Consider the following 26,655-nt stretch of genomic DNA (forward strand, 5'->3'; position numbering starts at 1 on the left):
TTGCAGAGATCACATCTGTTACAAAATATACAAAATATATAAATAAAATAGGAACAGCTGCATGCAGAGCTTTAATACCCAAAGCCAGGGATGTTTTCCCGCAGCCTCGGCTGTCTCTTTAAACATATTCCCGGCAGAAAAGGCTGAATAATAAAATATTTTCGACATTATCTGTATTTGTATCTGATGGTCTTTGAGCTAAAGTGAATTCCAACGTCTGCGTGGGGGTCCCCTAATAACTCCCTGCTTCCCGATTGGTTAAACTGTTTCCGAAACATCGTACCTAAACCTGCCGGAACCCCCCCCAATCTGATTGAGCGGCAGGCGCCATCTGCTTGAATAATCTACCGCGCCAGCTGGGCGCGAATTCACAGCTGGTCTGATCATACTATACAACATAGCGTTTTGTCTAAATATTTATCATATCTTTGGTTTTTCCCCCTAATTTTATTTTCAAAAAAAAAATAAAAAAATAAAAAAATAAAAATCTTTTCTTAACCCAACCCGCCATCTGTGGGTTAATAATCCTGTTATTCCGTATGCAGCGTATTATTTGGCGGTGGGCTTTTCGGTTATAATGTGTTTTCTTGTTTTTGCTTGTCACGGCGACATTGTGACAATCGCGAATGATCGTCGGGAGATATATATACGTCGGTGCTGTGATTTCACAACCTTGTTGCATGTGATAATGTACACTGCTCGGAGCCCCAAGCTTGTCGTGAAATACCTCGCGTGAATTAGCTCTGCCGCCAGATTGACAGCCAGGCCTGCCTTCTACTGAATGAATTAGCAGCGCTCGTTAGCATCTCTCCGAGTCCCAGAGCCCAGAGCGGTGCCGACCGGCTTCTGGGTCCGTGCAACAGCAGCCGAGCAGAAGTCGGCGCACTCCGAATGCATCCCGACACATCATGCATACACTTATACCCTGCCGGCACTCGCTCCCATTCCGGAAGGTTCTAGAACGGAAGCAAATAAAAAAAACACAGTAAATATCCATCACGGAATAACAATTTTCAAGGCATCATTTCAACACTAAAGCCGTCTTTCCATTGGTTTTTCAGCTCCCTGGGGCGGTCAGGGGAGATCAGGGAAGGTCCCCACTGCCTGCAGAGTGCCCCAATATCAGGACTGCCCTGTGCAAATCGGGACTGTTGGGAACTATGACCTTTTATGAAGTTGTGAGCGGTTCTAATCTCATATATATATATATATAGGGGTTTATTCATTCAACAGCGAGAGGTCAAAAAAACGTCGCCTCCACCCTCAAACTCTTCATACTAAAGGGCCAACCCGGACTAATCTCCCGGCCCGAAGGGTTGCTGTCCCTGTATGATGTGCACATACCTCCTAACACGTGAGATGACCAGGAGGGCCAAGGAGCAGGGCTTTACCCATTCCATATTTATTATTAATACATTATTTAGACAGAGAATGATGTGTTTTATTTAAATATTCCAATCTCTAGACCCATCTCCTGCTGTTTCTATACACATTATTAGGGCAGTAGAACCCTGCGATACCCTCTTACCCAGCAAACATTCTGACCTCCTAGAAAAGATGAAAGAGGGGCATCGGGGGTCAGTCCTTGTGAAATTTTGCACGTATGCAGAAATCCAACCTTAACTATATTTTTGAAATTGCATCCAGTCAGGCAAAGATTGAATTCGTTTCGTGCGGCGAGATTGAAAACGGCTTTCCTGCACGCGACACTTTTTTCAGAATTGTGATTTTTGATATTCGGATACCTTATTTTTAGGAAATTCAATTACTTGGGGGAACATTTTGCCAGTTTCACATCAAGGGCTGCCAGAGTCAGATAGGTGCTTCTCTATACCTGGAGTCTCTGGGTGAAGCGTTTCCTCCTACGTGTTTGGCCAGGCCATCTTCTACTTCCCACCCAATCAAGGTTTCTTGGGGCTAGTCTCTCTCCTGTGTGCGGCCATGAGCCATGTAATTGGTGAACTCATTGGTAGGTTGGGAAGCGGGCACGGCTAAACCCGACTCCTCTACCCGGAGAAAGAGGAAAGAAGTGGTGTTTCACCCGGAGACTCCGGGTCAATCCTGGAAAAGCAGCTCTACACCCGGAGACTCCAGGCCAAACCCAGAGAGATCCCAGATATAGTGATAAACTCATGGTTTCAGAATGTATTTACCTATTTATACCAATTTCCTGATCACACCTTGTCTTTACTGTCTATGTTTGTAACTTGAAACATCTACTTCATCAGCAACGATTGTTTTCTATCAGAGAGGACAGAAAATAATGAAGCATTTCTTTAACGTAAGCTCTTTATCTAAATTTAATGTTAAAAAATAAGTATTCATTTTTTATTTATTTATTTATTTTTTTTATTTCTTCTAGCGCCGTGGTCGTGGACGGAAAAATATACGCGACGGGTGGAATAGTCAGTAGCGAAGGTCCTGCCCTGGGAAATATGGAATTCTACGATCCCAATTCAAACACGTGGACTCTCTTACCCAACATGCCTTGCCCTCTCTTCCGCCACGGATGTGTAGTCATTAAGAAATACATTCAAAGTGCTTGACGAAACAAAAGCTTCATCCACACCTGGAGCGTTCTCTCCTTTAACCTTCGACGGCGCCTACGCCGGCTCTGAAGAACGATATATTACCCTGCTTTAGCAGCATTCTTTTTTTTTTGTTTTCTTGTTTTTTTGTTTTTTTTTAAGTAGGAAAAAAAAAAAGGACAAAGAACATTTTCTTTTTTTGATTTTCTTTCCTCAGCAGGTTTTTGAATAATGTCTACATTGAATGTAGAAAATCTTCCTCGCCTTTGGAGGACGCTGGAGCGTTGAGCTCCTTTTTGTGTGCGGTTAGGTCACGGCACGTGCCCGGCGGCCTATAATCCTTGCGACGTTGTGACATCACATCCCCCCCCCGCTCACGTTATCTAAGTGCAAAACATCCCCAATATTTTATATGTCCGATGGAATTAAATTGGGGGGTCGGCCGGGGGTCCTCGTTTTACATTTTACAGGCAAGGCTTGGATTTTTAGGTAAACGTTTCCAAATAGTCCGGACATAAATCTCATAGATGAAAATATTTATAAGAATGTTTTTTTTTTTTTTCTTTGAGGTTTAATTTTTTTTGGTCTTTCTTGTCACATGACAGAAAAAAAGACTAATTGTAAAAAAAACAAACAAAAAAAAAAACAGTTTGTCAAAATCATATTTTGTAAGTGGCAGTAACCGACACGGCCCACAAACTGCCAACCTTTATTACATCATAAACATCCTATACGTTACTTTTAAGATATTTGCACTTATATTTTCCGTCTCCTGCTGAAAAATTGATGTTTTCCCAGCATGCAGCTGGCCTCTCCTTGCTGATTGTAACATGTCTTACGATTGGTGCGAAAACGGGGGGATTTAATGAGTGCTCAGAGTGTCCAAATTATATTATTATTATTATTATCATTATTATTACTATTCTTATGCCACAGGGAGTTTGAAATGTTTCATTGCAAATATATATATATCTCATACCTTCCAACCGTCCCTTTTCTGTGGGGCACAGTCTTGATTTAAACAATAAGTATCATTATTTTACTGATTATGGCCCACACTTGCTTCCTGATCTTAATTCTTAATTCCAGGGCTCTAGGGGGGAAACTCTCTTGTTTCTTTTAACAGAGTGAAAGTTTCATATGTTCCCATTCTTGCAAAGTGTTTAGAAAGCAGCGTGTACTTTCTACGTTGCAGGCTGTTTCCTCGGGGTGATGATCTTAACACAGATGGATTCTTCCATCAATGAGCTCTAAACAAGCAAGGTTTATTCCGCGTACGGTCTCAGGCGGCTCAGACGCAAGGTCATCGTCAGTCTGTGTTAAACGAGGTAGACAGCCAACATTTTAGGATAAATCAATAGTCCGAAAGCAAACCCTGCTTTAAAATGCTACATTCTGGGTTACATGCAATCAGGTTATCAGGGGGTTACCTGATTGCATGTGAAATCATTCACTGGGTTGCCCACCTTTGTACCAGAATCACTGTTTTATACCCCAATGCAATCTATCACATCTACATTAACACACATCTTATGGGGGGAAAAAGCCTATTTTTAGTAAATTTTGCTAAATATACAACTACAAGCCATATAGATCCAAAAATCTTTGTTTTTCACCAATCAGATCTGTGCTTTATTCCCTTCACAATTATTCTATGTAGATGCTTTTTTTTTTTTTTTTTTTTTTACAAAATATGACAAACTGGTTTTTTTTTTCTTATAAAAATGTGAATTAATTTAGAAAACAAATATGTCTCAAAATATGGTTAAGTTCCAGACTTAACTGTAAAAAAACAAAATAAGTTAGTCTTCCTGCAAGTCTTAATGGATTTTTCTGTTCTGTTGTATAGATACGTTACACACTTACACCTGATTGAAATACGTTCTTCAATCATCGTTTTGGCAGTTTAGAAAAATAAGTTATGCGAAAATCCAAACTTTTGGTAAATACATTTAAAATTATTCAATTTTAAGTGTGAAACCCTGTAAATCATTTTCGGAGCAGATGTATGATTTTCCATTAACGTCGGAAAGGATGACATTTTTATGGTGTTGGAAGAGCAGAAATATGGGTTTTACATCACGCTGGACAGTCTTGTGTGGAACTGGCACACATTTAATGCGTTTATTTATTATTCAATTAATTATATAATACGGATTTTAGATATTGATGGGCCGTCCTTGCAAAGACTGTCCTTCACCATATAGAATATATAGGGGCCAATGACAATGCCAGCAAGAGGGCCATATTTCTCATATGGGAGGTGGGCGTTCCCAAATGTTATCTCCGCCCAGTTCTCTGTGTGCTCCGCCCACCTCCATCGTATACCCATATCTGGAAACGCTCTAAACGAGCCGGCGCTGAGACTCTTGAAATATTAACCCTTTAACAGCCCATCGTGAAGATTCGATGTAGCGACTCATCAAACATGTTCACCAAATGACTTTAATCCCCATTACTGTCCCCATGGAAATTTTGGCTCGTCATTATTTAAAGATACACTTTATTGAGTCACCTGCATTCAAGCAGGAAAATCTACCTGGTAACAAAAGCACTAATTATATTTTATCAGAGCAGTGCAGGGTATGAATGGGTCAGCTCTAGACTGTGTGACCCTGAGATTTTGCCCTTTTATCCTGAGATTATAGCAAAAACCTTGAGTGTTCCCAAGTATGCTCATGCCTTCCCTATGCGTCACTTATACCCATACCTGGGAACTCTCCGGGTTTGGCCCTGAGGGACCCAGGTGAAGGGCCACTTCTCCGGGCCGGGTTGCCCAGGTCTCGCCCCCCCCCCCAAAAAACGGGCAGCTTTTGGTAACGATTTCTTTGAAAACAAGTCATCTCTCCATGTGCATTGAACACCCATACGGTTCCCTTTAAATCAAACTTTAAACAGGGGAAACACAATATTTCCTTTTTTCCCAAGAAATCTGTATGGCCGATAATCCAAATAATCCAAATAATAAATTATCTTGATTCATTTCTGGTTTATCCTAAAATAGTTTCTCTCTTCCATCATGTTAGCTGATAAATTAATAATTAACCATAAGATTATTCATTTTCCATTAAATTTACGTAATTCATAATGTTTAATATTAAAACACTTAAGGATTCTGCCTTGTACCCAAACACTTTAAAGTTCCGGTAATTAATAATCATTACGTGTTCCAAACATGTTACACTAAAATCATCTTCTCTTCCATAATGAACCTCAATTATAGGACTGACGTGAAGAAGGATTATTTCTGCGCTACTTCCATGATTAGGCGGCTCTCTACTTAACGGTTACCGTATAATCACTTTAAATATATCTCATTGCTGTGTTATTGGGGGGCAATTTCCACTTGCCTACCTACCCCTAGATTATTATAATAAATCATCTTCTTTCCTGGCTAACAGCTGTAAAAAAAACCCATGTTTTGTATAAAATTGTGTGAATACAATCTCCGCACATTGGGTTTGATTCAATGCTTGAGATAAATCTATCACAGAATATGCCTGAAGAAGAGACAGATGTCGTCTTGAAAGCTTGCAATCTATTATACTTCAGTATCATCTTTAACTAAAGTAAGAGAAAGGCAAAAAAATATGATTAAAAAAAAACAGATATATCGGCCCAGGTGCGTTTACCGTTTTTATCTATTATATCCCCAAAGCAATCTGTACAAGGACTGATAATCAATTACTAGATTTACCTCCGAGGTTGGATCTACCCCATTATCTTAACTACCCCAAAATACCATCATTTAGTGATAAACGGGGCTGGCATTTTAATAATGAACCTTAAATCTGTGGGGGGGGTTTTCATTTTAATCAATTCGGGAAAAAACAAATCACTAATAATTTGTAGTTTGGTTGAGAATTGGGACGTGTCCATCCATGAAGGGCGTGAGATCTGTTTTTTCCAAAACGAGAGGGATTTGAGTAACTGTTATGCATTTTTATTTTTTTCATGTCATATTTATTCTTAAAATAGAAAAAAGCACAAGTATACCAAGTTCTTTCTGTGTCCTACTTAAGGGTTAATCTTCAGCTGGAAGCAAAAGCTTCGATATGCCTGAAGCAGGCTTTTTAAGGTCAGCGTGTGTTTTGCCTCCAAAGGAGGTGCTAAGAATCCATCAGGACCGAGGCAACCTGGAGTCTGCGCTGTGCGTCAACTACAAATCCCATCATCCTCCTGGTGGGGTGGGGGAATTACGGGTTTACTACAAATCCCACGATCCTCTGGGCACAGTCCATCCCTTGCTGCAGAATGCCGCTTGTTTCGGTTCTGGTGTATCCGAGAACAAATTCTATATACACAATAAAAGTTTATGATCACACGTTTTACTCACTGAATCAAATCAAAATATTTCTGTGAATAATAGCAAAAACAGGGTTATCTGTAATGGTACTGTACATAGTTTATGTTAATGGTTAAGATCTTGTTATATTACAATAAATATATTTATAGACCTAGACTGGTGGCCCGTGCTTTTTTCTTGTCCTGTTCTTTTTTTTCTTGTCTACGGGAAAAACTCTTCCTTTGCTACATCGTTACAAGGAGTGGGGATTCCGTAAGCTTTGATTTCTGCGATTGAGCCGCCAAATATAAATAAGGGGTCAAAACGTATGCTAGGCCTGATCTACAGCTTTTTTGGTGTCCTCAACCTAAACCAGCAGATGATCTGAGAAACTCAAAGGGTTAGACACGGAGGTCTCTAGGTTTCTTGGGGCAGTTAAAGCTCTAAAAATAATAATTAATCCTAAAATTAAAGATCCAAGACCTAGGCTGAGATGAAGATACATCACAATAACTTGGAGGAACCTCACCACTTCCGTATGATCTACAGGAGCCCAAATAATCTCCTCCCAAATCTGCCTGTAATACCCCTGTGGCATCTCAGCTTCAATGGGGGTCTTTATCCTCTGGGAACTTGTCTCCAAGCCCAGGGCCAGACTGAAAGGGGGAACACTGCACCCCAACACCCAAACGTTCAGAGGTGTGTACATTCAATGAGATTTTGACACGTTATCCACAGGGTGTCACCTAAAACCAGGTGATCTCTGAGCAAGTCCATTCTTACCTCAAGAACTCTCTTTAATGCAGGGCAAAGGGGCAGATGACTGGAGCTCAGGCTTACCTTGGGGCTCATGATAGTTGGCATCATATACAAAGTTTGTACATTTACTGCTCATTGGCATCCTATACATCATTTAGATATTTCTATTGGAATAAAGCCATGCATGTAAAGTTACTGTGCATTGGCATCATATAAATCCCTTATATGTATCTATTGCTCATTCTTTACATTATATAAACCTGTTGCTCATTGGCATCATATATACCCTTTATATGCCCACGGGAGCATGTGACCTTCATGTGCTCCGTCTCTTTCAAATCTGCCATGGGCTCTACCCCCATATCGTTTGGAGACCTAGGGATGCCCCAAAGAGATTTCTTATCAGACCAAATGCTGGGATATGACATCATTTCTTAACATCAAGCGGCACCCAGACCACAAAGAATGTTTGATTGATTTTAATTGGGTCCGGCTGGTAAGAGAGAGAACTTCAGGACAGCATATTGATTGGATGTTGCTGATTTGGCCATAGGCTGCTGCCTAAGAGCTACATATGGCTCTAATACGTTCGTGTCAATATAGTAAAAGCGGTTTCCCTTTACCCGCTATTATACCACCTTCTGCCGCCACTCGGGGAACCGCTTGGAAAGTAGTAAAAGACAGGTAGATGCAAGTCCCCTGACCCTCTCGATTAGCAAACGGAAAAGGGAAACTGCACAAAAACAGGCAACTTTCCGGCAGAAGAACTGACATTCCAATAACGTGCATGGTGTGAGCGGTCACGGTGATTGCCGAGCACCCGGTGACGTTGATGCCTGCGCCAGGACTGCTGTAAAGACGCATTAACGGGGAGCGCCGGCTGCATTAATGATCATCATTGGCTGTTTGTTGCAGAGAGTGGAATTTAGCACTTCACCGCTCCGCCGCTATCTATCGCTTCCCCTGCTCGGTGCGGCCCAAATGAAATGTTCATCGTCTAGCAATTACAGATGGAGACTGGATTATTTTTTATAACGATCGCTCGATCTGTCTGTGATTCCACCGAAATAATAAATTCGGAGACGATGTCTTTTTTCCCCAAAAAAATCTCGTTGACCTTATTATTTAACTTTGTACTCATGCAGGACCGGGACAAAGCTTTTAAGCCCAGGGGTGTCCAACGTGTGGCCCACGGGGTGGACATCGAGGTGCGGTCCACCTGAGGACCACACGGACGTATATATACTTCCTGTGTTAATGATGTGGTGGGCGCTCCTTATAGTAAAGCTACTTGCCGGGGCTCAGTGGTAGAGGATGCCTCTCTGCTACCCATGCACCATTAACCCCTTAAAAGCAATTTAGGGGGTTAGTGTTCATGTCCAAAATTTACAGTCCATGCTGTGCTTTAATGAAGAATCAGCATTGAAAGAGTGAAAACAAATGTCTCAAGCAGCAATTAACTGGAAGTGGTTGTATGTTATGGTTGATATCCCTGCTTGAATGCAGGTGACTCAACGATGTGTATTTTTCAATAATGACAAGTCAAGGTTTCCATGGGGACCGGTCTTAGAGTCATTTGGGTGACACATTTGGCGAATAACAACGTAGAATCTTCACGACGGTCTTTTAAAGGGTTAATGTTTCAAGAATCTCATGGTCAGCTTGTTAAGAACGTTCCCAGGTACGGAGATTAAGGATATTTTAAGATACATTATTTACTTTTAATTTTCACCATTTTACTACGCTGCTGCACAATATGTTTTCATTATAGAAAAAAAATGCTAATAAATTTTTTTTAATTGTTAAAAGAAAATGTAAAAAAAATCAAATACGGATTAAAAAGGAACATCTGTACTCTTTGCTTAAAAACGCTTGAGGACGAGTCCTGTGTAAATAAAAAAAATCCACATATTTAGCGATGCGTCCCTTTTTTAAGATTAAAAAAAATTAATATTTGCGGGCATAGAGGAAAAAAATATTTTTTTTTTCCTCTCTCAAAGCCTAACGAATGAATGCATAACATAAGGAAGACGCTGGCGGCTGCTCTGAAATCCAAATATCGCAATAAATAAAGAAATGCAAATATTTTCCTTTTGTTCGTTAAAACGCCAATATTCCTGTGAACTCAATCAGGGTGATTTATTTTCCTTTTGCGATATTTAGAGTCGGAGAAGGAGGGTCAAAGGAAGAAATAATACTCGCGGTTTATAAACACCCCCTCCGAAAGTGTTTTCACATCAGTATTTGTGAAGCTAGAACATGCCTAAAGCATTTCTAGATGAAAGAAAAGATCGGGGTGAAAAAAGTGAATGTCAAGGCAATTTGTAAAAACACAGATCTTAACAAAGGCTGCCTCTTTAAAACGGGAAGAATTAATAAGGAAACTAGTTACCGGAATAGATTTTTATAAAGAAAAAAAAAAGACTCTCACGCTGAATCATGAGGGTTTTGGCTTTGCTTGTTAACTATTTAATTGTGAAGTGCGCTGGAATGCAAAGAGTGCAGGAACTTTGAGAGCTACAAAACTCAACAGAGAAGCTTACACTCTAAGGGTACGTGACACAGGTCCAGTTCCATCCCTCCCAACCGTCCCAGTTTCCAGGGACCGTCTCATTGCTGGTTATAAATACCCCTTGCAAAAGAGTTTTCACATTAGTATTTGTGAATCTAGAACATGCCTCCGATCTCCCCTGCCCAGGACAGCGAGCACTAACATCGATGAAGGACCCCCCCCCCACATGGCTACCTAGTGAGGTACTGAAGCTGAGCACCCCAATGTGGCTCTTCGGGGGCGGTAGAACAGCAGTACTACCCTGGCCCCTCCCAGCAATGCCCCGCCTCTCCGTCTTCAGCCACACCCCAAACAAACATGTCCAGGTAGAAACCATGCACTTACTATACCACCTGGCAACACACTAAGGCAGGAGGCTGCAATATGACATCATACGACTTCAAGCACACCTTCGCTAGTCTGATTTGGGGCTCCTTTGCTCCCTCGGGGGCCGGACAGCTTCCTGTCATCAACAGCACAATGCATTCCCAAGTGTAACCCCGGATCAGACAGGACAACGGCACGACGGCTGTCCGCCAGCTGAAGATCAGTAGAAGCGGGGAGATTAAACAGGACAATGACCCAAAACATCAAAGTAAATCTGCCTTTTGGAGCGGCCCGTCAGAACCCGGACCTTTAACCCATTAGAGATATTTTCTTTACCGCTGTAATAGAAACATGGAACGTGACAGCAGATAAGACCCATTTGGCCTGTCTAGTCAGCCCGTTTCTCCTGCTGTAAAGACTCAAACCTTAATCATTCTTTGGTCTCGCATGTTTAAATCCCCGTGTATTAACCTCTACCACCTCTGCTGGGAGGCCTGGCTGCTATATCTACTCAACGTAAAATGCTCCTGCACCCATCACAGCGCATCGCGAAGTCGGAGCGACGCAGTATAGGTGAAAGCGCCCGCTCCGGCCGAGAGTCCGCGGGAAACACGATGCGAGCAGATGTTCCACGTTAGGTGTTTGGTGCGGCGTCGGCGGAGGTTAAGCAGAGTAATGAGATCAGGTGCTGGCAGAGAAACGATTCATCAGCTCCGTCCCCCCCGCCGAACATCTCCGCTCGATAAAGATTAAATCCAACAAACCACCGGCCTCCGCTGCCTTACAAACACTCGCTATTCGGGGGCACGCTCATTTTGGGAATTACTGGCCGTGATGCCAAAGAGCAAAACGCCAGGTTTGTTTTTGTTTTTTTTTGTTTTTTTTAATCAAGAAAAAGTACAAAATAAGTCAGTAATTTGAACGTCCCATTCAGATTTCTTAAAAATACGTCAGGAAACCCGTTGCTAGGGGCGATGGGCGCCTTACGGAGACATCACAGCTAATACTTGATTCTGTTAGCATAAGACGGAAATTATTTCAGGCTCAAATAAATGGAATAGGTTTTTGGGTACAATAAATGGCTTTTGCTGATTAGTTATTTATAGCCTGTTGTATATTTAGTTGCACGCGTTGGGCACGGTTCTCTAAAGCGGCTTCACTTGTTTGAAAGTTCTAATATATCTTATAACACGCTATGACATCATAAAGATGCAAACATTCCCAAATAAATAAAGTTTCATTTTAAGGTTTGGTGGGAAATTCTTACCCGGGTTCTTATGGGTCCAATACAGGAAGCTTTTTGTTTGTTTGTTTTTAAGGATGCATTGTTTATGGCGATCCCAACGCATTTTACATGGTAGTCGGGGTGGAAAAACTTGTGGGCATCAAGAGCAAAAAAAACAGGTATACTCTCCTAAATCACAGAATAGGGCAAACATTTACAGAACCACAGGTAGGGTCATGAAAATAAAAAATATATAAAAATATATATTCACATAATATTTAGATTGCGAAAGAAGTGCATTCTTATATATGAGGAAGGTCTATCGCGCAGGGTGCCAAGACATACACAACCTTCCGGATTATCGTTAGGAACGCCGGGACTCGGGCAGCATGAGGTCATCAGAATAAGAATCGGTCGGCACGTGAAGCCGAGGACACGGCCGTTCTCATTTTACACAAATTTAGCATTTCTGATCCGTGCAGCGCTGATAGCCGAGACCTGATCTGATGTTACGTTAGAGGACCGGACAAATAAGAGATTGTTAAGCAAAGTGAGTTCTGGGTCACAAACCTTTATATAGCCAGCGGACGGCACGGGTAGTAAATATGGAAGCCAATAGACCTAGGAAGACCACCAGCTACAGGAGACTGGATGCGGCAGGACAGGAAGACAAAACGCTGGGGCTCTGGGCAAACACCGGCACAAAGAGGGTAAACTGCCCAACATACCAGAGATGCAGACCCAACGTGTAAAGATGGCTCCGTCACCACTCACCACGCACAAGATATCCACTCAAGATTCTGCCTCTTACACTTTAGCCACCCTTTTGGGGTCACCTGCCTCTCGTAAGGCAACGCACTTCGTGGTAACTATTCATTCCCACTCATTTTCTCTGGAAACATAAGAAGACGTGATGCCAATCGCTCACTAACCCCCCCCCAACCTCCACCCAGCAACGTTCCATCAGATCAGTTCCAGTCAGATCGTTAGATGGCTCCTTCTTCCGCCATTTCTTGTCACCGATTGGTTGCTTGACGTCAACCAGCTGCAGTAAAGCACCTCTATTGAAAACAATGGGAAGACTTTAGACATGCGCAGTGGGGTCCACAGTCATATAAATTAGGTATGGTGGTGGGAACATGGGAACACTAACAGATATATATATATATATATATATATATATATAAAAAATCACCTCCCAAGAGCAGGGCCAGCTTATTCTTCAGTAAGACTTAATGGACCTATAGAATCTGTTAGGAGTTCTATAAACAAAACCTAATTTAACCCACATTTTTAGCTTGGCCCTATTAGCTTAAACCCCTACATAGTAACAAAAAGTACAATAAATCCCAACACTTTCCCCCATATTATTTTTATTCAAGTATATCACAGCAGTTATATTACAAATTACAGTTTATTTTTATTTATTTATTTTTTACCAAAATTCAATAACTTCAAAAAAAAATTTAAATAACTTACTTTAAAACTAATTGAAAAAAAAGTCTAGAAAAAAAAAAATAAACACCATCTAAGCACAGTTCGTAATAAAAAATACAGAGTCTTATTTAATGTATAAGTCGACTAGAAGACAAACACAGATATAAAAAAAAAACAAAAAAAAAAATACATGGAGACAAACTACACGGACAATCTCAAACATTTCAAGCTTATGTTATGATCACCAAAGAATGATAGTAAGCTCCTGAACCAAGAGATTAGTCATTGGCAGAGAACACAAACAATGCAGCAACCAATAACAAAACAGAAAATATTCTAATTGACGAATCACATTGGCATTCGAGAAAATCAAGTAGCAATATTAACACAAAATGGTACGTTTTAATTATTAAAGAAAATATTAATTAATGGACAGTTATTAACTGAATTCAGTGTCGAGTTAACATGAAGCTTTTGAAGAACGTCTCTCTCCACGTTGTGTGTCCCCGGGGGGCTACCGAGACCTCAAAGCACGTGAATCGCGCATGCTTAGGCCAGGGGAAGGGTTTTTTTTGTTTTTGTTTTTTTTTTACCTACGTCACAGGGAATATCAAGTGCCAGCTCTCCGAAACCGAAAAAACGTTCAATAAATGCAAAATAATAATAATAATAAAAAAAAGACATCAATATTCTTTCTGGGTTGGAATACTGTTTAGAAAGTGTGTTTTTTTGCATTGGGGAAACCAGGGGTGTATTTAGCAGCACAAACCGTATGAATTGGGGAAACTTATTTTGAGCAGAATCGCTTGATTCCGAATTGATGCGCGACCCGAGGATAAATCACCTTTAAACGCGACGCCTCACCTAACCCAACAGCCGGCCTTCAAGTCATACGTGGATCAGATCCTAAAGTATACGGCAAATTATATATTAACAAAGATAAATCCTCTTAGAAGCGGCCTTCTACACATCGGCAGCAGTCCGCTAGCCCAGAAATCTTATTTTCCTTATCTAACGTACACATCAAAAAAGTTCATAAAATGAATAGAAGATCCGGGTAAAATATGCAGATTATTCAGATCATCCCCACAAAAAATAATGAAATATTTAATTAAAAAAATAATTAAATATTTAATAATAAAAATAATTAAATATTTAGTAATGTCGATGAATTTAGACCAGGTTCCGAATTTTACAAAAAGGAACACTAGCGGTCACTTAGCGGTGGACTTCCATGTTATTATTTATCTTGGAGGTATGTGCATTTAAAATAGAGACCGCGGAGGTTTCCTCTACCCACCAAATGCACCAGAATTAAGCTGTCCAGAAACTGCTCATCCGAGCGCCAGAAATGTTTTATTTCTTCCTTTTGGAGAAGACTCCGAGGACACCGGGAAAGGTAAACTAAAGCGGCTTAAATTACTGCAAACGATCAAAAAACAAAAAAAAAAAAAAAAAACACAAGAGGACAAACTAAAAAGGTGGATTCCTGGCAACGGAATTTTTTGTACGTACATTTATAGGAATTTTAATGGTTAAAATGTCAGAACTGTTCATTTTTGAATGGAAATTGAGAATTTGCTCTGATCGACCCGGATTTTAACACTTCTTCTTACAGAACTAATTAAGGAAACGTTTGTTTTTGAGAATTTTTTTCCTTTTTGGGTGGAGTTTTATTTAAATTAAATAAAACGTAAACATTTTATATTAACGCTGTACTAAGAGAGGATTTTTTTTATTTTATTATTTTTTTTTATTTTATTTTTTTTTTTAACCAATGTTTCCGGAATCAAGTAGAAACAGCAGCTCGCTGGTAAACAATTATACTATTCACAAGGGTTTATTTTTTTAAATTTTTTAAGTTATTTATTAGTAAAGCTGAGCTTATTTACTATAAAGTTCAATTTTAAAAAAGGGCAGCAGTAATGAATTTAAAAAAAAAAAAATAAATCCTGGAAAACCTATAAATCTGTATAAAGACAGCGACCTTATAAAGTTTGTACCTACAACGCGCGGCACGGCATCTTACTGAAAAACAGCCGCTATGAAAACCAAACTACGACGCACTTATTTTAACCTTTAAGTGCCGGGTGTAACGAAGTCTCTTCAGACATCCCAACCGCTGAAAGGGTTAAAATAAATTAATTTACAAAACCTGAGGTGCAAATAAACCCTCATGCCACAAATTCCCTAAAACTTTCACCTATTTTATTTTTTTAAATAATTTTTTTTTTTTATTATTATTTTGTTTGCAAAAAAAGAAAAAAAAATGCATTTAATATATAAAAGTGGTCAAAGTTAATCCTGTTACTCCACCAGCCGGACTCGTTATACCGATCATCAAAAAATACTAACGGGGGCAAACCCCCCCCCCAAACATTTGCTTCCGATCGTTCAGTGCAGCCAACCACAGTCTATAACACATAATGCGACCTCTTCCGTTCTGCCGTTCAATTTATATCCGTGTAACTCGTGAATACACAAAAAATGGTATTTATCACAAAAAAAGTCACCAATTTCAGGAAATATGCTACATTGTTACAGCCATGAACTGAAGCACCCCCCAATTTGCTCTAAATATTAACAATTATGGGAACCCCGCGTCTGTTCTCAAAATGGGATAAAAACATGATTGCTGGAGTTCCTCGTACAACCTTATTTACTAAATCACAGTGCCATTTTGGGGAGAAAAAAAGAAAACCCAGCGGGGGTCACAGGGCCACCAAGTTTTTGGCTCCTATGAGTCATTTTTCGGTGGGTTTTTTTAGCCTATGCTGATGCGCTGAAGACGTTTAATGCTTGAAGTGGGTTCTAGAAAAACACGAAAAAATGTAACATTTGCTGAACTTAAAATAAAAAAAAATAATAATAAAAAAAAAAAGTGGGATTCACACGGGCAAACGTTTAAAGTGCGGATGGGGCAAGTGGGGTGCAGCGACTGCCCACCATCCAGAGACCCCTACGCCGTACTCCAAGCAGTCAGGATCTATGGCACACAAAAAACAAAAACAAAGTACTTTTTGTTAAAAAACGTAACTTGTTCTCAGTTAATACTGATCTATTTACAGAAACTTTCACGTTTTGAAATTTTTATTTTTTTTTTTTAAACAAAAACAACGAGAAAGTGTTATTTTATGAGTCGTTCTGAGCTGCTTTTATTTTATTTATTTTTTTACTTTGGCCTGGGAGCAAAAATTAAATAAAAAATAAAATTAAAAAAAAAAAGCTTCCAGGAGGAGTTGACTGCCCAACGTGAACGGGACTTCGCGAGCAGCAGCATCACCCTATTACAGTGAAATCAAGAAGAAGGATTAACGAGACCTGTATATCACAATATCCGATCCTGTCCAGCCCGGGGCCGAATGGGTTAAACATCACGCCTGCACCAAATGATGTCATAACCTCAAAAGAGCACGGAAGCATGCAAGGTAACGCCAAGTAACAAGCCAAGGAGCGGCTGCATATACCATGCCTTCCTCCCGTGACCCATGACACGGGCATTCCTTCACCAGCTGCCGTGTAACATGTATGTAGCCAGATGTTTTGACGGCCCGCTCCGACACACGGCTGTTACTCGCACTTCGGGTAGAAGGCCACAAGGCTCTGAACGCGGATTTCAGCGAGAACGTCAAATACTCAACGGCAAGCGGCCAGCAACGCTCAACCTCGCCAGCTTTGTTCCAGGAGACTCGTTTTCCGCCACCTCAAACCATATAACCGTATTAAATAACTACAGTTTCCAAAGAGAAAAAAAAGAAAGCAAAAAGGCACGAAAAGGGTAAAAGGGGTAGCCCTCGTGAGCCGGGTTCCAGTCTGTATCTGTAAGCTGCCGCTGACCGTCTCTCCCGCACGGTTTCCATGAAAGCCATTCGCAACACGCGTGACCGCGACAGACGGGCACGGCCGGGGAGCGACGCGGAACAGGTAAAAATCATATAAATACGAGCACGTTGGTTGCGTGTTCCAGTTCTGGGCGGTTTCGTCGAGCGAAAAGAAACCACATCTGAAGGTAGAAGGGGAAAAGCAACAGCCGACAGCCGGCCCACGCCGCCGATAGCACCGCAAGTCTTCACGCTGTGGTGGTCCGTTTGTCCGCTGTGAGTTCTGTTTGGTTCTAAGTAGGCTGGTTGGCATCAGGTACCTGAGACAATAGCACCAATCTCATATCATAGCAGAGGGTCAAACACTAGAGAATGAGGCTCAGAGACCGACACGGTGCCAGCGGTAATAAATATTTTATTTTTCAAGGTTATTGTCCTCCCGTGAGCAGTCAAGGGTTCAAACGGCTGCTTTGGCGGCCTTCACAGGAATGTTTCGAACGCGCGGACTGTTCTTTCCATTTCCTGCAAGGAAAACGGAGAAAGCAAGGATGAGAAGAAGAAAAAAAAAAAGGAGAAGAAAAGCCCACAAAAAGAATTCCGCCGATACACAACAGCAGCGAGACGCGAGCGAGGTCTGTAACTCTTAAACAGGGAAACGTGGCCATCACAGCGTTAAAGTCTTACGGGTCATTAATGTTTGTCGTCTGTAAAATTGTCTTGGAAACTTTTAAAGATTCTATTTGGAGAAGCCGAGACCGATGGCAGCCCGTGGCAGAGCCAGCGTTATTTTATCAATCTCCTGATGAAGCCATCGTCTGCGACTCGGGGACAGGAGAGAGATAATGTAATGAGCCTCATCACGCAGATGGCGGGAGCATGACGATAAGATGCTCCCAGTATGAAAATATAATATAATCTATTGTTTCTCCCGGGTATACAGGCGCATGTACAGAACGGTAAAACGCAGGGTCCGCTCTGCCATGAGGGTCCGTGTTCCCCGTTGGACCGGCGTGTAACGTACCTCCACTAACGCCGTCTTGTCGTAATCGTGCCGATGCATGTAGATGCACTGACTGAGGACAGAATACCACCTTTCAAGCTCATCCACGGTCAAGTTATGGCTCTTCTTCACCAAAACATCAAGAAGGTTCTAAACCACAAGAGAAGCATCGTCAGCGCAGGATAACGTACAGATCGGCCAGCGAACCGCCGGGCCAAGACCAATCGCCGGCCTTCCGGAGGCACCGGAAACACAAGTTATATGAAAGCGCGGCCGTAGGAATTACCTTTAGCCTGTCATGGTCAACAACCAAAGGTGGCTCCGGGTCCAGTTTCTCCTCCAGATCCAGGTTTTTGTGCAAAGGTGAGCTGCATACATCGCCTACAGAATTACAATGTTACAGATAATATAAAATTATATAATATATATATACACACACACACACACGCTAATATCATACAGGGCTGCACACTTCATGTCTATCTGTTGCGTTCCATAAGTTATTTAAAATAAACTAAATGTGTTGGCAGCTTCTTAAATACCGTAAGGATGGGAGTGTTGTGTGGCCCCCATCCGTGGTAGCAGGAGCACGGTTTGTTTAATAAGAGAATTAATCTGATTGGGACAAAAAGGCTCTCTGGAAGAAAAAAAATATGGGTTCAATATACCCTACAATTGGCCTTTAGACAGGATCTATAGATATATGTATAGATAATATATATATGTATAGATTATATATATATATATTATCACACACGTAGTATTGGATGTTTTAGCCGCATGCCTGTAATGGCAGGGATCTCCCACGAGTTATATGAAAGCGTGGAATTCTTCCGATGCGGAGGGTAAATTATCCCGCGCTTGACATCAGGCCCTTGATATTTGATATTTTAAGATGATGTTTGACGAAGGATCCAAAAGTAGTTGTGGTTTTGATTAAGCAGCTGCTCAGCATTTAAAGCAAGCTGGATTCCTTGAGCCTAACCTTTCCATACAGCGCCGAGCTCCCCCCCGTCTTACCGTTTGTCTGAACATTTATTTCCAAAGAGACCGCTTGTCTCTGAAAGCTTTCCACCCCCCTCCTCGTTGGGAAATTGGGGCAGGTTAACAGGTTTTACCTCGAAAAGTTAGAAGTAAAACTCTGCAGTAATCCCCCGCATAAATAAAAGCAGCCGGAGGCGTAGGACGTAAATAGAAGTCAAGAAACGTATAAAGACCTATAAGACTGTCATCGTAGCACAGAGCCGGTAACCACCCGGTAACGCACATTCTTTATAAACCCGACGACGGGCGTTTTTAGGGTAACTTTCAGCGAGCGCTGAAACTATTTTTCTTTACTTTGTAGCGCATTTATTATAAAGACAATAGTGACGGGTTTACAGACGGCGCTACCTACCCGATGAGTTTACACAAATATAATATGACAAGTGTGCAGGTATAAGGATTGGGGGTGCTTAGTGATCAACGGAGAGAGAGAGATGAAAGGAGAACGAGAGAGATGAAAGGAGAGCGAGAGAGAGAGAGATGAAAGGAGAGCGAGAGAGCGAGAGATGAAAGGAGAGCGAGAGAGCGAGACAGATGAAAGGAGAGCGAGACAGATGAAAGGAGAGCGCGAGAGCGATGAAAGGAGAGCGCGAGAGCGATGAAAGGAGAGCGAGAGAGCGATGAAAGGAGAGCGAGAGAGCGATGAAAGGAGAGCGAGAGAGCGATGAAAGGAGAGCGAGAGAGCGATGAAAGGAGAGCGATGAAAGGAGAGCGATTGCGAGAGATGAAAGGAGAGCGAGAGAGAGAGCGAGAGAGAGAGAGAGAGAGAGAGAGAGAGAGAGAGAGAGAGAGAGAGAGAGAGAGAGAGAGATATGAAGGAAGAGAGAGATCTTACCTTCCGGGGCAGCGTCCAGCTCAGCATCCGCCGGCGTGTCTCCGCAGTCATCGCGCTGCGCGTCTCCGGCAGGTATCTGTGTTTCATGGCGATCGAGGCTTGTCGCCTCGTGACAGTTGAGTGCCGGGTCGGCCGGCTCATCGGAGGGGCAGGGTTCAGACTGGGAATTTGGTTTCTCGGCGAGGCTGTCGGTATCTCCTTTGCCGTTCTGTAATCCCGGCGTCCCTATGCTTTCCAAGCTGTCTAACGAAGCGTCCCCATTCAAACATTCAGTAGAGACGGGCGGATCCTTGACGGAGCCCGTCTCTTCGTTCAGTGCCATCTTTGAAGTTACCAACAAGGACTCATTAGAGGTGTCCTCCTCCGTGGTCACAAAACTGCTACCCTTGCCATGAATGCCGTTTTGGTGTTCTGCTTCAACATCCATGTCGCACGAGGACTCGTCGTTGGTCACGGACAGGTCTCCCGTCTCCTCGCCGTTCTCATCGAGACAGTCCGCCGTGACCTCTAGGTCCCCGTTTACCAGCGTGTCCTGGCTGGCTTCCTCCTCTTCTTTCTTTAAGCTACAGCTGGATTTCTTCTTTTTTATAATTCCTCTCCCCCATTGGGACTTCCGCCGCTGCTTCTTCCTAATCGGATCTGTTTCCGAACGAGACAGACAATATTAGTTTTCAGGATTTTCTACTGCTTAAAAAAAAAAAAAAAAAGGTTCTACTTTGCTTGCACGCTCATTCTATTAACACCTAGTCATACACCCATTATATAACCGGCTTGGTTCATACATAAAAAAAAAAAAAACAAGATCTACTAAATATTGCTACAAAACTATCAAACCCCCCCCCCCAAACATTCTCATTAATTAGTGGCACGGAAGCGACGCGGGTAATAGCGACACGTGGGAGATCAGCGGTTTAAGGGAATTTATTAATATTCTACGACACATTCTGATTGGCTGCTTGTTTTGCGATTGGCTTGTGAGCTGCCGGTCCGCAAGGTGCACGTTACAGCGCTGTTAGAATGAATGGGATGCGCCTCTTACGCCATCTGCTGGACGGAAAGGGAACTGCAGAGCTGCAATACATGGATCAAGGGCTAAGTCTGGACAATGCAAGGAGAGAGAGAGAGAGAGAGAGAGAGAGAGAGAGAGAGAGAGAGAGAGAGAGAGAGAGATATGTGTATGAAGCCAGTTTGTGCTGTCGCTATAGAAACGTTACGTTTCTGTTAATCGCACTACGGTTAGCACTTTGAATGGGAGTTTGTCTTTCCAAATGTGCCCTGGAGATGACGATCTCATTTGAGACATCAGATCTCAAGGGTATGGCAAGGCGGCAACATCCATGCACCGGCGGCAACGCTGCTGGGGAAATAAGCGCGGCGAAATTAATAAATACGCTTCAAAATACAGATGTATTGCGTGCAGACAAATCTTTGTTCAAGCACGATTCCCCTCCTCCATGTTTAGTGCAAGCACACAAATTATTGGGCTTTTTCCCCCCTCAAGGACAGACAGGGCTTTCTTTTTATACAGCTTTTTTTGTATTTTTAAAAATAAAACCCTGGTTTATGTTCAGCATCATTCCCCAAGTAGAATACTACTACTTTTTCTTATTTTTGAACTTTGGATTGGGGCAAGAAATGTGTGGGTTTGGGGGGGGGGGTTAATATATATTTCTAGTCTGGGAACCTTTTTATAGTTACAGTTGTTTCCGGCGGTGTCAGGACTTACATTAAGTACAAAGCTTTGTGTCTGAATAGAGACAGAGCAGCCATCGAGCACTTTAATGCATTTGATAGCCGAGAGGTCCCTTTAAATTTACATGATGCCCCCCTTCAAATCCAAAGGGGGATTCTGAAACACCCCCTATGCATTTGCCTCTTATCCCACCCCACCTGACATGAGGTTACTCACCGCCGCCGAGCCCCTCCCCGTCACTACTACTACTACTGGAAAGCTGTAAATCTGCATCACGCCAGTGTAGGCATTCACCCGGGTAGCGGGAACATCGCGGAGGAATCATTTACTGCCCAATGATATTCCAGATATACTACAAGAATTCCACAACACATAACTACTTCTCCCCAGATCAACAGAGTCCGACACGAGTCCCCGGATTGGATTTCATCGAGCGGAAAGTCCCTCGCCGCCGACATCGTTCTCAACATAAATGGAAACGCAGCCGGCAAAAAGTTACGGGCAGCAGGCGCGCCTGGATCCATTTCAACGGCCAGCCGGCTATGCAGAGCATCTCGTATCCATTTACATGCAGCAGATGCTCACGCCTGCATATAAAGGTCTAACGATTCACACCATGCGCGGCGGGTCACTTTACACGACGGGGCATTATTTTATATATATATATACTTAATTTTATATAATTAAGGTAGCAATAGTGCTGAGCCTTTGCAATTATTGTAGACCGTTTCTCCTTAGTTGCATGTGTGGTTTCGAAACACGAGAGTACACCGACGCAGGCACCGAGGGCATGAATGCAGGCACCGAGGGCATGAATGCAGGGCCCATAGTGTAAAATGACACGGCGCGCATGCTGGGAATCGTTACAGACCTTTATATAAAGGCCTGAGCCTCTGCTGGATGTAAATGGATGCGAGATGCTCTGCAAAGTTGGTAAAGAATGAATCCAGGCACGTCACGCATGCGGAAGAATTATATAAAAACCAGAAAAAATAAGCAACCAATCACGAGGCTCCAAAACCAAGGGAGGAATTCCTTAAATCACCACATACATGCAGCCCGGACGTTTGCGTGGCTGCATTTCCACTTATATTGAGAATTATCATAATCTGCACAGTGATTAACGTACATAACAGTAAAAGGGGGGGTCTTGGCCCCTAAAGGGTTAAAGTGGTATATGCCCAATAATGAACACACCTTCACCTTGGGGGGATTCAGTCAGCTATTACCATCAGCCGGCACCAGCGCAGGCACACGTCTAACGCGAACATATCGATGGGAAGCGCTGCACTGATTGGCTGCTTCAACTCAATGAAAGGGGCTGGGAGCTGCAGCTTCTCCTTAAGGATTGTTTTCTTTTTTTTAACGTATTAAGGAATCCGTGTTAAAATACTCAAAGCCCTTGAACACATATTATTCCTTGATAAGGAACAGGACATACTTTCCCTTTACCGGCATTAGTGGCAGATGAACTGGCGAAGGCCGGGATATTATGACAAGAGCCATAAAATAGGGCCTCTTCAATAACGATGGGGTGAAAAAAATGAAAAAGTTTCGAGGAGAGACATGTATACATCATGGGGAAAGCATGTCCGAGTGGGCGATCGCCGGACGTTATAACCGAACCGTACTCACACGTGCACTTCATTCCCGAGTGGATTCCGCCGTCGAGCGCCGCCGCGTGTCTGTTCTGCAGCGCTTCTTCTGCCCCGTTCTCCGGATTGCGAGTCGCAGAACTCCGAGGAATGACTTGCACCGTATTAACAGACAGCCCTGCGCAAACGAGATAAGAACGCCGTTTAAAACGATTACGGACGAGGCAACAAATCGCTTCCCCTCCGGTGCATAGAAACCCACCGGAACCCGCTCCCGGAACGCAATTAAACTATTTTAAATCATAGCAATACCAAAAATACACAAAAAATGTAAAAAAATGCCTGCTGGTTACAAAAATTAGGTAGTTTTAAAAAAAAAAAAAACTTAAAGAAAATAAAGAGACTTTTCGTAACCGCTCCGTATCTAGAAGGTCCTGATTCTAAACATGACCCATAGGGCAAAGTTTGGGAGGGGTAAACAATAGCACCCACCTAGCTTGATTCTGGCATCCTTGATTTCCTCGCATAGCTTATTAAATTCAGGATCCAGCTCGGCGGCGATAATGGCGTGCGCCGTATCCTTCAGAGTGCATGCGCGGTGTCGGATGATTTTGTCTACGAGGAAAGGTTATTCAGGTTAGTGCATATGTTTACGGCATGAAAAGAATTCCACGCTTTCATTTAACGCGGTAAAAGATTTACGGCATTCCAAAAATATGTATTTTTTTTTATTTTTTTTTTATCACTGCATGAATTTCGGAACCATATGTCTTCGTATAAAAAATGCTCACAACTTAGTCAGCGAGTGGGATGCTGGCACAAACGTCTGCCAAACGGAATATATCACCCAATAAGAGCCGCGTATTTAAAAAAAGAAAGAAAAAAATATTATGGTAGAATTTACGTGCAACATTTTTTCCTCCGTATCGAATGCCATTTATTAGACCTCAAAATGTTTTTCAGTGAACATCTGGTGATCTGGTGGGTTCTGCCATTTTTTGGAAGATGAGAAACGCAGCGTTACGGGTCTAGCCAAGAAGTGATTCATCCAAAAAATTAAGGTAAATTTACAAAAAAAAAAAAAAAGAAAAAAGTGCCTTTGCAAATTAAATTTTAAAAATCTCGGCATTGGCAGCAGGCGTCGTACAAAGCGGCTACGCGGCTTATAGCACTTTGTCAAAACGACAGAGCAGCCTTTAAAAGTAGAATGGGTCTTAAATAATAAAATCTAAAAAACCCTTAACTCTGAAAAATCAGTAATAAAAAAATATATGTATTTAAAATTGTAATGAAAAGAAAAGAAAGTAACTTTTTTATTTATTTTTTTTACCAACAGTTAAAGTCGGGCATCCGGTCCCTTTCCGTAGGATTTGTCTTTATTCGCGGGGGAGGAAATGATGTCATGGGGCGTGCTTACCTCCGGGCTCCTTGTCGGGGTTGTACTCCAGGGCGTTGCTGCAGATCAGGTCGACGTCCAGCAGGAAGTCCTTGACGGTCAGGTAGCGGTGGGTGTCGATTTTGGTCATTATGGTGGAAAGGTCCATGGGTTTCCGGATAACTTCGAGGTAGTCGGAAACCTGAAAAACACCCCGGGGGCCGTCGTTTAAACGATCGTGGGGAAAAAGCTTACGCTTCATAACTTGGGGGGGGGGGGAGTCATTGAACATAACATACATGAAACATACGTTTTCTTTTATCCTTTTCCATCGGGGCACAAAAACAACTTCAGCGTTGTGAAATATTCACCATTCTAGAACTTTTTTTTTGTTTGTTTTTAGAAGCAGGCATGGCATGGGTATCCCCAACGTGCCTCCCCCCGGTGCTAAAAAACGGCCAGATGATACAGTCTATATTATACGACTCCGCTGCCAAACCTGTAAACAGTACCATGACCACCGCATGCAACATATCACACGCAACACGAATCACAGTACTGGGGATCCCATCTGACTCCAAGACGCACACTGAACACACTGCCTGCGCGTGTGAGAGCCCCCTTTCCTAACGTGTGCGTGTACATACGTATGTAAACACTGTGTGTACGTAAAGACCGTGTGTGTATGTATGTGTGTATGTATGTGTGCATGCATGTATGTAAACTCTTGAACCAATGAAAGATCCACTGAGGGGTTTTAAACACTAGATAATGTACAGCGTTGCAGAATATGATGGCACAGATCAGTAATAATGTGACCAATCATTGCATGTGATCCTTAATTTTGGTCGTATGTACACCGCATGGTCATTACAGGACCGCTGCGCATGTTCTACTACCTCTGTAGGATGCAGGCTCCCGTATGGCGAGACACGGCCTGACATGCAATCCATTCGTACAAAGAACAAACACCACCCGAATATATCCCGGGGCGATCCACGTCACTCTCCCTTCGTCTTGGAGTCAGACGCTAACCCCACGGAGCACCGGCATGCACAGAAGCGGAGATTTCCAGGAATATTTCTCAGAAATTGAAAACGTGGTCTGTTCAGACCGAGGAGCAACGAAATTCATGGAGTTTTAAAGTGAGCCTCGGCTGGTGAATCGTTAATAATATTAGTGAATAAAAGGAAGATATCCTATTTTACACAAAATGAAAACACAAAGAAACGGCTTCGGTAAACATCCATTTACCATGACGACGGGAGCGTCTGCTTTACATATACTAACGAAGCAAGAACCCGGCACATACCCAGAGGAATACCACCCAACACACACCCGCGTCATAAATACTGGGGACCCCGTCACACCATATGGGCATATATCGCTTAACCCGCCGCCGCGACTCGCCAAACAATATACAACTGGTGTGTGTGTGTGTGTGTGTATATATATATATATATATACACACACACACACACACGACGGAATCCCCAATATTTATGCCTTTTTTTAATGGTATTCGCTGGGAATGTGCTGGGTTCCTTATTAGTTATTATTCTAGGGGCAGCACAGGAATCTACCTTTTTTTTTCTTTGCCTTTGATGCTTTTTAGGCCACATGCTTCCCTGTTTTGGTATATTTTTTGTGCCATATTTATTAATACCCAGTGCCACACAGGGTACGCTTGAAAAAAAAAAATCCAGGGACCTGCAGGCCACGGAGACCAGGAATTGCTTCCCGACGTCACCTACAGGGCATACGATCCAGGTCCGTACGGAGCCAACGTACCCTTTCATGCATCTACGGATGCTGAGCAGGGCCACGAGAGAGAGGAGCCAGGCACCCGGGGCAGGGAAGCCGATCACCGGGATAGTTAAATAACCTAAAACGCTACCCCCCTCCACTGCAGCTTCCCATACTGCTGCTGGCAGGGCAGAAAATTAACCCCAGCACTGCCAAAGACATACTGTCCCAAAGAACTGAACCCAACTCTACTGCGAACCAAACTTGACACGAGGGGCAATATAAAATGGATTCCTCCCCGGGGAGGTTAATTATTACAGTATTTACACCCCACCCTGCATAATCCTAGGACGCTCTGATATCCAGCGATGCCCCAAATGAAACGCCATGACATGGTACACGCTTATAGCATTAATTAAGGAAATGGAAGGGCA

General features: G+C 42.5%; 2 protein-coding genes across 3 annotated transcripts in view; one reads left to right on the forward strand and one right to left on the reverse strand.

The window, feature by feature from the left end:
• The window catches only part of KLHL29 (kelch like family member 29), a 387,892-nt gene extending 385,036 nt beyond the window's left edge, over positions 1 to 2,856 (forward strand). The window contains exon 14 of the mRNA XM_053459279.1: positions 2,363 to 2,856. Within this exon, the coding sequence (XP_053315254.1) occupies positions 2,363 to 2,546 (184 nt within the window). The 3' untranslated portion in view covers positions 2,547 to 2,856. The remainder of the gene's footprint in view (positions 1 to 2,362) is intronic.
• Positions 2,857 to 16,557: 13,701 nt separating this feature from the next.
• Positions 16,558 to 26,655, reverse strand: part of ATAD2B (ATPase family AAA domain containing 2B) — a 39,299-nt gene continuing 29,201 nt past the window's right edge. For both annotated transcript variants that reach the window (XM_053459709.1, XM_053459708.1), the window contains exons 22-28: positions 24,518 to 24,677; positions 23,593 to 23,715; positions 23,141 to 23,278; positions 19,813 to 20,451; positions 18,220 to 18,314; positions 17,955 to 18,083; positions 16,558 to 17,455 (exon numbers count right to left, since the gene is read on the reverse strand). In XM_053459709.1, the coding sequence (XP_053315684.1) occupies positions 17,414 to 17,455; positions 17,955 to 18,083; positions 18,220 to 18,314; positions 19,813 to 20,451; positions 23,141 to 23,278; positions 23,593 to 23,715; positions 24,518 to 24,677 (1,326 nt within the window). In that variant the 3' untranslated portion in view covers positions 16,558 to 17,413. The remainder of the gene's footprint in view (positions 17,456 to 17,954; positions 18,084 to 18,219; positions 18,315 to 19,812; positions 20,452 to 23,140; positions 23,279 to 23,592; positions 23,716 to 24,517; positions 24,678 to 26,655) is intronic.

The sequence above is a fragment of the Spea bombifrons genome, chromosome 3 (assembly GCF_027358695.1).
Source record: "Spea bombifrons isolate aSpeBom1 chromosome 3, aSpeBom1.2.pri, whole genome shotgun sequence".
NCBI classification, from domain to species: domain Eukaryota; kingdom Metazoa; phylum Chordata; class Amphibia; order Anura; family Pelobatidae; genus Spea; species Spea bombifrons.